Genomic DNA, 12493 nt, shown 5'->3' with positions numbered 1-12493 from the left:
AATGAATGATCAACATGAAATTAAGATGTGCAGCAGCAGCACAACAGTGCATTATTGCATGATGGAGATAACACCACACTTCATAACTATTACTCAGTTATTATTTGGTAATTATTTAAAAACTTGTGTGACACAAAGAAATATAGGAGAAAGATGAGATATCTACACAAAAGAGAAATGAGATAAAAGAAAAAAGAAGAGAAAGAGAGAGAGAAATCAAGACACAGACACTATAAAAAATTAGTCAGAGATTCTGGGAAAACAATTTTTTAAAAATCTGAGATCTCAAAATAGAATAGTTTTCGAAATGCATATAAGCCAGGAAAATTGAACAGTTCAACAGATCCTCTCCTAAATGCTGGTTTGGCTCTGTTAAGCAGAGCCTGTAGCAGAAAGCTTGTTACATAACTCCTTCCAGTCTCTTTATTTTAAATTTCCTTAGAGATCCAATAAACATAGCTCTTTTCCACTTCCCACTCCATAATCAAAATCCCACTCTGGGATGACACAGTGAGCCCACTTACCCTTTTAGCTGGCGTACTCCCATTCATAGGAGGGGCAGTGCTGGTGGAAGTGGGTGGAGAAAGAGAAGGTGTGGGTGCGGTAGCAGCTGGAACACCTGACGACTGTGGTGCTCCTTGGTTAATGGTGGGGCCCTTCTCTGCTTCTTTAATATGAGGTGGACTAGGGGTGTTGCCACTGCCATCGCTGGATCCTCCCCGACGACTGCCACGTCCCCCTCCTCTGGCCCCTTGTCTGGGTGTGGCTCTAAAGGCTGGCCGGCATACATAGTTCTCTAGGATTTTAGGGGGCTTCTTCATTCGTTTGGCCTGTAGTCCTATCTTAAGCTTGACATTGCCCTCTGAGTAGCTAGTCTCTTTGACAGAGAACTGTGGAGACTGCTGTTGCTGCTGCTGATCACCGGGGCCACTCTCAGGGCTGCAGAGGTTGGCTGGCACCCCTTCTCTCTCCTTCTCACGCTTCCTCTTGTCTTCCTCATCCTCTTTCTGACCGCCTACTCCCTCCTTCTCATGCTCTACCGGCACAGCATTTGCAGGGGGAGGGGGTGGCGTGGTGGGCCCCCCCTGTGTCCTCTGATCCATTGGCAGGGAAGGTTGAGCAAGACAGGATGTGCTCACGAGTTATACAGTTGGGTTTAAAAGTCCAGTAGGACGGGGGAAAAGGGGTAGTGGGGAAGGGGAAGGGGGGTGTAATAATAGTTGAGAAGAAATCCTTGTTGGGTTGCAGCAATGTCGTCCTTTCCTGGCTGCCCAGCCCTCTTCGCCTTCAAACTGGAGAAATGAAGACAGAGTAGGGAATTCAAAAGGACAAACTCATTTTCACTGGACAACATTAACCAACGTCTAAAGATCAAGTAATTAACTCAGCTGCTTGCTCATACAAACATGGGTCACCACAAATTTCTACAATTTATAATGAAACATGGTCCACCTAGGGTCTCATAAGCTATATATTCTTGAGCCTATTGCTACACTGAGTGTTTACCATGTAGACTTTGCTCTCACAAGAACATATTCAACATTTTTCATTTCATTTTACAATATAGACTCTTTGACAGTATTACTATTCCTGTGTTGTTCACATTTAGCACTCTAGGTAGAGCTGGGCGATATGGCCAAAAATGTTATCACGATAAACAAAATTCATACTGTTCGATATCGATACATACCGCGATAAATGTCAAATCATTAATTCTTTCAAGTTTGAAGGCTGATTTTTGCTCCTGGGTGGTTAATTGCTGTTTTAAACTATCCTTTATGGTCAGATCATGACAAACACTCGCCAAACAGTGGAACATTTCACAAATCTGTCATGGGAGAGTGGGGAAAAAGTGTCTGGTGAGCTGTTTTTACCAGCTGGAAAAGCATGGCTATTTTGTAATAGTCATAATTTAAGAAAGAAAACAGATTATTTTTAGCTGGTGACGAGCGCTCGGCTACCCCATTACAAATGACATCACTGTATTCAGTATTCACAGACACCAGCTAGCGATGACTGGATTTCTCTATACTATCATAGTAGTTTAAGTGGTGAACCGCAAAATATCTAACACCAGACAAACAGAGCCCACTTTTTAGGTACGTTTAAACTGAAAGCGGTGCTGATGGAGCGCTGCTTCAAGTTAGCCAGCTGCTAAAAAACAGCTAGCCTGGAATGCTAGTGCTCTCCCGCTCTCCAATGCCTCACAGCTTCCTCAGTTTACTTTCGTTTAAATCAGGGCTGTAATTTACATGAACCCACTTCTTTCTTTCACTTTTGTTGTTTGGGAATACACTAATACTTAAATATGGCTGTCCAAGTGCTGTAACAGCGCTGTAGTTGTGAGGATTGTGACTGTGATTTAACGCTGCTAAAGCTGGTTAGGATGTTAGGAAAGAGGTGAGTTCGCTGTAGGACAGTACAGTTACACCACTGACCTCGTCACTCACACTCGGTCACAGGAGAACAGATCACCGGTCGCTCCACTCAAACAGGGAATGTATATCTCCGCGTTTCAGCCGTTGCTAAAGACTCATCTTACTCGTGGCCCCCTCCCTCACTAATCATGTCGAAAAACTCGGAAGTGCGCCCTCTCCTGGTGACAGCAGAGTAGTGTCACTTTCCTTGCAGTAGAAAACGCCTCCAAAACTTTCGCTAGAACGTGGAAGTGTGAGAATGGTGTATTATATCGAACATGTCGTATCGCTCTATCGAGGAAAAGTTCTATCGCGATAATTAACGTTATCATTTTATCACCCAACCCTAACTCTAGGCAGGGCCTACCAGCCCACAACGTACGCATTAACTAACATTGTACTCTAAATCAGAAAGGTATAACTTCAAACCTTCCAGTAAGTCAATTATCAAATTATTTAAATAATTATCAGGTATTCTGAAACCAAGTTATAGGCAAATTGTCTCAAGCAGTATTTAAGCAGTCCAGCTGCAACCATAGCAGATCCAATGTGCAGCCACAGTGATTTACAGGGACTGTGCAAAAGTGGCAAAGAAGCCACCTTGCAAAGGGAGACCCACATTAACTCCTACTATAACAGCAACCCCAAAACTGATGCCTGAATGAGGATGACTTTCCCAGTGAGCAAACTGTCACACAATAATGCACAGGGTCAAAGGCAGACCTCATGGAAAAGGAAACATGGAAACCCTAAAAACCTAAACATCTCTCATAATAGCCTGCCCTTTAGCAATTTCTGGTGGCCTGGATGCTCTCTATCACAATGATTTTAGGCAAACTTTCTGAACAACTGCTGACTTTGTTAAAATAGCCAATGCTCAGACTGCCCTCACCCTCCAAACCACACTCAAACACAGTAGATTATTCTTCCCATTGTAACTCACATATTTTATGCATCATCTTCCAGTGTTTAACAAAGCCAGAGGATTGGCAGCTCATTAGCCTGGTTCCACTGTCGCTAGCCAAATTTGCTTGGTAATGAGGGCAAGCCAGGCACTACAAATAGTTGTTTTGGTAAAATGCGCACATGAGGACAACTGCACAATTGTACTTCACTTTTAGACAATTCTGTGACTTGACCTGATCCTCTAAGCAGAATGCTAGTGACCATTTATTCTCTGATAAAATCATATCATCATTTCTTTTTGTACACTTCCACCACTTTTCAGATCGGCCAAACAGTTAACAGCCCACATGGTAGATTAGTGCAAATTATGACTAAACGTCCGCCAGCACAAAACCAAACTTTCAGATTGTCTGCATGTCAGTTAGTCAGTCAGTTAGGCTGTAACAACACACATATTGTCAGGTTCAATACAATTTTGAATTCTGAGGTCAAGATTTGGGTTGATTTTCAAAAACAAATAATCCCAAAAGTGACTTCATAAAAGAAGTCCAAACATTTGAATGTGGGTGCTTGGACAGCATACACACTAGCTTTTGTCAGAAAAATACCACAAGCAAAATTACATTTGCTTCAACAGAATCTGCTGTAACTACCAAATTTGCATCACAGACTTTCAGAGCAAAACATTATGTTTTAGGAATGCACTGATATGGGAATTTGCCTATACCTGATCTTTTTTATGCACATTTTTGCTGATGCTGATACTGATGCCAATACATCAACATTTATAGAATGTAGAAATTTGGACTAAATCCACCTGGATTAGCATTACAGAGAAATGTAACACCTATTTGTAGAAGCTTACAAAAGCAGTAAAATGCACAAAATTTCGATGTTTTAGCTCTGTAGCCCAGTGTCACCTAAACATTCCACTTATCTGGAGTACAATCAATACATGAAATAACGGTTTGAAATATCTTATAGTTTTCATTGTTTATGGTAGATGAGTTTGGCAGCTTCATAACTGCTTAGCTGCCTGACTAAGCACTCTTGCTCATGCCACCCAACCATGCCAATTGCCTACAACTCATGAGCATATACCTGTCTGACACAGTTACCTTTGCTTTTGTGTTTTTACTGTTTACATCTGTGTACAGATTGCTAAATACAACAAAATGTAGGAATGTTCTTGTTATGACACTTCCAGTCCAGATGTGATTACAGTGATTTTACAAGGTGATGTCAACTGCAAATTTATAGTATGATGGCAGTTTAAGCACCCCCCACCCCCTACTTAGATAGTAGTCTTCATGAAAGAGGGAAAATTAGAGACGCTCAGAAGACACGGCCGTTCGAAACAAAATTGTTCATACTGTATTGACATTATTGGACCCCTGCATTCTTATCTGTGATAGGCAATTTCACAATAAGATTTCATGATAACAATAAATTTTGTTACGACAGACTTTTCTGTGCATATCAAAGACATAATTAACACATTGCTAACACTGACCAACTGCCTGTTCCATTAAAAAGAGGTTTGGAAATGGGGCATACCTATCTAAAGTTTTGCCATATTGTTACGAGATTGCATGTGTCAAGAGTGAAACAGCAAATAAAGAAAAATAATTGTACCGTATCTGTTCTAAATTGTTGAAGATCAAAAAATCATGGCACAAAGTGTGCACTGTGGAAATGTTTTCAAATCTCATGACACAATTCAGCCATAGCACCCACCTACAATGTCAGGTTAGCAAATCTGATTTTGCAGCACGGTCATTAGCATGTTTAGCTTAGCTTCATGCTCCCCCCAACTCTCCAGCTACAGAGTGATTTAGCACAGGGCTTGCCCAGAGCAGGTGCTTTCTGTGGGTGAAGTCATTGAGAGGCGAGTCAGAGCTGTGACCTAAGCACATACGGCCCTCTGGGAGTCAGAGGATCTGGCCGCGTTCTCCAACCCTCTGCGACAGCCAATCAAAACGAGAGAGCAAGAGACGGAGAGAAAGGCACAAGAAGAGAGAAGAGGCATGCAGACGGTTTCTTCATGCCCCACTGAGACCAACAGCTTAACGGCAGCGCAAAGAGTCTATTAAGAGCGCTTGGATCATCTAAATCGTATGCCTGTGAGCATGGCTGTTTACTGATCTGGGCAGAAGGAAAGCTCTATGTGAAATCTGATGGAAAAACGTACTTTCATTAGTGACTGCATTCTGTGCAGGGAAATTACTTTCTGCAGGATCATTGCCACTATAAACTGTGGTCCAGAACTTGGAGTCTTGCCTGACTTTCCCCACGCCCACATTTCTATGTTTACTACGATTACTCACTCCGTATCTCTAAAAACCCAACCCCCTTTTTCTCTCAATGATCCCCCCATTTCACATACCGCCCGCCACAATCACATCATCCCTCTTTCTCTTTAACTACATTCCCCCCTCACAATACTACCTTCCCGTCCTCCCTCTCCTTTTCCTCCGTCTCTTGCTCGCTTGGAAAGCTCACAGTACAGCGGTCAAACTAGAGTCGCTGTGTTCCTGCTAATCGAAAACACATTTTCTCCAGTGCTCCCTCCCTCCTTCGCTTTCCTCTGTCCGTCCCTCCCTCAGTGACAATCACTTCACTATTTCCTAAGTGTTCAGGGTCTTACAAACTTATTTGTTAGTGTTATTCATTCACATTCATACGCTCCTTTTGTTTAAAAAAAGGAAAAGCATGAGCAAACCTACATACTGAAAAATAGCTGCAAACAAACACTCGTAACAGGACACATCAGACTGTGAATCACTGTAGTTTTTGCTCCTCTTTGGTAGGACCATAAGTTTACAAACATACTGTCTGTGGAATATGACACTTTATACTATACTATTAGCAAATATTTCAGCACAGATTCCACTGCTTCCTAATACAAAGAATAAAACCAATGCTTTTTAGCTAAGACAATAACAAAGGTAAGCCATACTGCAACTTCTCCCTCTTTTTCTCACTTGCACTTTATAAGTGGAACCTGGCTTTCACTGCATTAGTCCCTCTCCTCCCTGCAACTTCTGCAGCTGGCCTTGCTGAGACTTTTTAATTTGATAGACTATGTTCCACTACAGACCACATCCACTTGTTTCCACTGTAAATGTCACAAGAAGTGAGGTCTAAAACAAAACATGCTGATGGCTGAGACACACAGGAGGAGTTGCAGATCCAGGAATTCATCAACATACTGTGAGGCTGGAGGTGACCAGATGGCACTGAGAAAATGATGGAGGAAAAAAAGGCCACTGATTACACTGCAGAGGAGACGCAGTTAACAACTTAGTGACACTTTCTTTCTCCAACTACCTCTAACTATTACTCCCTCTTCTGTGCAGCATTGTGCATAAATGATGAAACTGATTTTTTTGTTCTTTTGCTATGAGGTCAACCTTAATTGCTTACTACGCTGCATGCTGAAAAGCAACGAAAAATGAGGACAGATGTCAGTGGCATCCTTATCATTTATCATTCTGAGAACGTTTTCACAGAGTATGTCACTTAGTTTCAGTCAGTTAAGTGAACCCCATTAAAACAAACAATGTAAAGAGTACTACTGCTGGACAAAGCTGATGCATGCATTTTCTGCAACATGTTCCAAAGGTAACGCCGCTCTTTTTAAATAATAATGAGGCAATCAGCAATCCATTTGAGACCAGGCTAACTTGAGATCTAAACTGAAAACATGTCTTTATCTGCTTGAGGAGACTAAGCAGAGCCGCTGGTGTAGATGGTGGGAATTCCTGCTTCCTTGGCAGCAAATAACCTCGCTCCAGGTCAGAGGTCAGGGGTGGCTTAGAGGTTCCAGACAGACTCTCCCTTATCAGCTGCTGAGCGGTCAGTCAGGAAAAGCTGCTCTCTGCTCTCATGCAAACCAGCCAACACAGGGCTGGGGCGAGTGTGCACGTGCAGTGACCCGTACTATAACTGAGGTTGTTTCAGGATGACTTGTTCTACTACAGAGGCACCAAACCACTGACAGGTGCACAATCACATTATTGTTTAACACTTTTCAAGTTCCTTTCAATTTCCTTGCCTGTCAATAAAAAAACAGTTTCAAATCGCTGGTAAATAAGCCACTTAAACCACTGTGTAAACACACAAGGCTGAACATTATGAGCCCCACAGAACTTCACAGTAGCAGGGATTTTAGCAGTAAGTTTAAAGCACGGTGAATATCTACCTCTAAACTGCAGCTAACAAAAAAAAAAACAGGCATCTGTCCCCGGAGAACTTTTAGCACGGCTCATATTCTCTGTTAACTCAAGAGAGCTGCCAGTCTGAATTCCAACACAGCCTACTTGTTACAAATGACTAATAAAAGTCTTGGATCTTGAATACAGACTTCAAGAATGAAAACAGCAAGCTGTGCAATTTGGCTACACCTTCTTTTCTGCAGTAATGAGAGACTAGCTGCTAACTTCCATCGTTAGTTCTGGCAGGAGCCGAGGAAGTCATAAAAAAGAAATACAAACACAAACATGTGGATCCTAAATCCTGACTGCGTTTTGTATTGACATTCCATGACATCGAATGAACCACAAGACATGAACGTAGCTTTACCTCCCACAACCTTACAGAGCTTTACAGCAAAAGGCAACGTAAGAAAACACAACTCACCGTGATTAACGGTCTAAAACGGCGATCACATAACGTTACTTCGGATCAAAATCCACTCTTCGTGCGGACCAACATGGTTCCTTCGGGAAATCTGTGTTGAAACTGCAGAGGTCCCGAGAAAAAAAAGACAGAAAGGGAAAAAAAAATATCAAAAATGTGGAGAAAAACAAACCCCGGCAACCACGTATAAGATAAAACTCTTCTTGAGTCTGGAAATAGAGCCTATTTATCTCCACTCGGCCTGTCTTATGAGCCAAACGAAGCTAGTAACACGGCTGGACAGCCACCATCCAGTGAGCCCAGCCTGAGTCCTATTATAGAGGAATACGGACTGTTATCCTAAATAGCCAGTTAATAGACAGAGTCTAATGCTGCTTGGGAAAATACACTAACGTCAAACTGCCGCCAACGAAAACATGGCAAGCGATACGCAGCAGCGCGAGCCATGCCTTCTGCCTCTGTTTGTCTTGCGCTGGACGAAAATTCATTCATTGTGCAAAGACAACGTTTAATTTGCAGTGAGGTGGGCAGCACGAAAAACCCTGCGCTACTTTCTATGTAGCTTCTACTAACGATACGTTACAGGCGAGCTAAGCTCTCATTTTTCAGGCTTGGCTTGTGAGGGTAAGGTGGCTTTCCAGCAACGTGGCTGTAGCCCGTGAATACGACAGCCACACGGACAGTGGAATTCAGTTTACAACTGAAATAAAGGAATAAATCTAATGTACAGCCTGCTAGGAAGAAACATTCGAGCGAAGCTGGGGCGCCGTGTCCTGTCAGTGGCACACACTGCTGGTATGGCTAACATTAGCTGGCTAACTGCGAGCGGTCCGCACGTACGTAGGTTAGCTAAACGAGGCGCCCACTGTGGTGGGACTCGACTAACGTTAGCTTAGCCAAAGTGCTCCTTCACACCCAGGACGCCGATAAAACGGGCAGTAATAAAATGCTGGCGTCTCCCGAGGCGTGAACAAAAGCGGAATGACCATCGAGTGCTGTTTGGATAAAGCCCCGCACAGGTTATTAAAAAACACCAACTGTCAACAAAATGGCGGCTGCGTTGAATCAACAGAAACCCGAAATGGATCTCTCTCTCTCTTTCTCTCCCTCGGTTTCTTCGTCCTCTCCCTCTTGTGCATGCCCGAACAGTCGTTACCCGTTAATGTTCCCGAAATGTCGCTGTATTCCCTCTCCGGGGAGCGCGTTAGTCGAGCTCAGAGGTGTCCGAGCGGGCCTGTGGCGTTAGTCGGGCCTCCATGTCTGCTGAGCCCGTATCGTTTCTGTCAGTACAACACGGGCATTCTCCCAGTCAGAGGCGGGAGGGAAGGAGGGAGGGAGGCAGACACGGAGAGGAGGGGGAGAGAGAAGGAGGAGGGAGGGAGTGAGGGATGGAGGGACGGAGGGCACAATGTCGACTGGTGTTTCCACTTTCTGCTGCGTTTTTTTTATTTAGCGTTAGCCTAAAACAGAAGCTCGGATGTCTTTAAGCTGCGGCTCGACTCGACAAAATGTCCGCTTGTTTATGTTCATCTTTCTCACTGTAGGGAGGAGGACGGAGCGCGATGGCCGCCTCTGGACGTTAGGAGGGTCGTGTTTTCGTGCGCCCCGTGTCACTGTTGCCCCACAGTGAAATATCCAGACTCCCGTGGGAATTGTAGCAGGATTGAGGAGGGCTTGTTGAACTGCCCGTTAAGTGGTCTGATACTAAACGTTGCAGCAGAAACGTCGCGAGGCTGCGCGAAACCGCTCTTTTTTCTGTTGATGTTTTTTCTCCACGCTCGAGTTTTTTTATTGGCTCGCGCGATCAGGAGGCGGGACGCTGGAGCCAAAACCGAGGATTGTTTTCCACATTGATCCACCTGAACGTGCTACCTGTTTGTTATTGAGCAGTTAAGATGGTCAGATCAGATGTGGATTACTGACCGGGCCATTGGACACGTTGTCCGCCCAAACGGAAATCTATTATATGGAAATATATACATTTCAAATATATGACATATATTAACATACGTGGATTTCTCTTATATTCAACTTATATTAGTCACATGTGGACATCAGTGTGACACCTATTTTAAATATAGGACATATTTCAGCCATATATAAACATGTACAAATATTATAGTAATTATAATGTTATATATGTGTAACACACACGTATATCTATATATGACAATGTATAACAAAACAAATGGTATCTATTACTCATGTATGTTAGCGTCATGTTGTAAAGGCTGTAATGCATGTTTTGTTTCTTCAACATGCTTCCTAATAAAGTGAAAATTAGTATAATAGCTATATAACAAAACTCTAAAATGTAAATAAGCTATGCAATTAAACCATTAAAACAAAAGCAATCGATATATTGTTCCCTGACACATTTAAATAGTTTAATATTCAAAAGCAAATAGTTAATGGTAAATATCTGGAAATTTATATACACATTTAAAATATATGACATGTATTAGCATACGTGGATTTCCCTTATATCCAACTTATATTAGTGACATATAGACATGTGTGTGACATCTATTCAAACATGGGCCATTTTCAAATACAGGACATGTTTCAGCCTATATCAATATATACAAATATTTATGTGTAACACACATATATGTAACAGTATATAACAGAAAACATTTTTCATATATGAATGGCATATATTTCTCATATTTGTTAGTGTCATGTTGTATAAGGTTGTAATGCGTCTTTGTTTCTTCAACATGCTTTCTAATGAAGTGAAAATTAGTATAATAGCTACATAACAAAACTCTAAAATGTGCACATTGTAAGCTATGCAATAAAACCAATAAAAAATAGTTCAAAATATTGTTCCCTGACACATTTAGATAGATAGATAGATAGATAGATAGATAGATAGATAGATAGATACTTTATTGATCCCAAGGAAATTTAGCAAATTTAAATAGTTTAATATTCAAAAACAAACAGATAATATTAATAGTAACAATTATAACTACACTGGAATGGATTCAACCATGTGTCAGTCATAGATGTATAATCTATATATTATGCATATGAATTCACTGACCTATCAGACATATATGTATGATCCATATATCATGCATATATGACCATTATTTGATGCTTACATATATGTACACAATATATATGTACCTATAATTTAAAGTAGGTGCCTGACTTTTTATGATGTATGTCCATATATGGCCATATATCTGATTTCTGTATGGGCAGGTTCCTCTGACTGCCAGAGGCCTCAGGGGACCACAGACCACAAGGCTCAAGGGGGCTGAAAGACTGGGTACAGTCTACCACAGATGCCAAAGTTGGATGTACAAATAGTCTTTGAATATGTCATGTTTAAATAATAAAATCCCCTTAAAAAACCCTTTAGCCCATATCATGCAAATATTCTGCATTTTTCTGTTTTTTTTCCTCTGAGATTAGCTTATAACATTTGTGTGTGTGATACATAATTCATGTTTACATTAGCATTAAAATTAAACAGGCTGCTTTTAAGACTGATATGTGTAAATGAGCTCTGTTTTGATTTGCTGCCCTGTGTTATGCCTCATTCCAAACACAGTCCAGGCTGAAACACTTCATATAACTCCATATAACAGAGACCATGATCTGTCCCTAGGTAAGTTTGTTGGGGCCATTGTGGTGCTATGTGAATAAGACTTTTCAAAGATTTCATGTTAAACAGAGATATCACTTAATGCTCAGTTTTAAAACAGGCCTTTTTTATTTCTGTATCAAGGACAAGTCACAGAGGTAAATATGCCAGTGTTAGTCAGTTGGCTAATTTTCAATTGTTGTCTATGAGACATGCTTTTTATTTTTTTATTTCAGATTACATTCAATATAACCACATTCATTAGCACTGATTGCATGCTAATACAGTGGTATGCAAAGTTTGAGCTCCTCTGGTCAAATTATATGTTTTGTTGGTTTTCTAAATGACAATAAGTGAACACATTCTCTATAGAAAAACACCTCTGCACATTTTAATGCACAAATATTATTTATTTGCTGAATGTATCATATTGGGAAAAGAAACAGACAAAAAATGTGGCCTGTGCAGAAGTTTTGGCACATTTTATATTTTCCCCAATATATTAAACTCAGGAAATGATAGAAGCAGTGCACTAAAATGTCCAGAAAATGCCATATTTAAGTTTGTTTCCCATAGAAGATTTCTGTCACTTGACAAATCAACAAAACATGGAGGTGTTCAAACTTTTGTATTTAACTGAATATGTGATTTCATGTTATAAAAGTGTAACAACAAAACAGTCTGTATGTGCCATAGAGCTGAAACCGGTCCCCAGGGACCCCCAGATGGTCCACATACTCTCAATTCACAACAGGTTTGAGAACCACTTCCACAGTGCATCAGATAGTAACTTACTTTTGAAGTCAGGAATATTTTGGGCTGGACCATGTGATGACAGGAATTGAAAGCATCTTCCCATTTTATATAACCTATGGCAGTCAGCTGTCAAAGGTCATTCATCAATGGTTTATGACAGGAGTGCCCATCTGCC

The 12493-nt window shown here is 41.3% G+C and overlaps 1 protein-coding gene across 1 annotated transcript in view; it reads right to left on the bottom strand.

The window, feature by feature from the left end:
* ash1l (ash1 (absent, small, or homeotic)-like (Drosophila)) overlaps positions 1-9297 on the bottom strand; it is a 42775-nt gene extending 33478 nt beyond the window's left edge. Inside the window, exons 1-3 of the mRNA XM_036567192.1 lie at positions 9121-9297; positions 7965-8066; positions 525-1292 (exon numbers count right to left, since the gene is read on the bottom strand). Coding sequence (XP_036423085.1) covers positions 525-1103 — 579 coding nt within the window. The 5' untranslated portion in view covers positions 1104-1292; positions 7965-8066; positions 9121-9297. The remainder of the gene's footprint in view (positions 1-524; positions 1293-7964; positions 8067-9120) is intronic.
* Positions 9298-12493: the final 3196 nt, after the last annotated feature.

The sequence above is a fragment of the Colossoma macropomum genome, unplaced genomic scaffold (assembly GCF_904425465.1).
Source record: "Colossoma macropomum unplaced genomic scaffold, Colossoma_macropomum, whole genome shotgun sequence".
Taxonomy (NCBI): domain Eukaryota; kingdom Metazoa; phylum Chordata; class Actinopteri; order Characiformes; family Serrasalmidae; genus Colossoma; species Colossoma macropomum.
The sequence above is the reverse complement of the archived record's forward strand: the minus strand, read 5'-3'. Positions and strand labels throughout refer to the sequence as shown.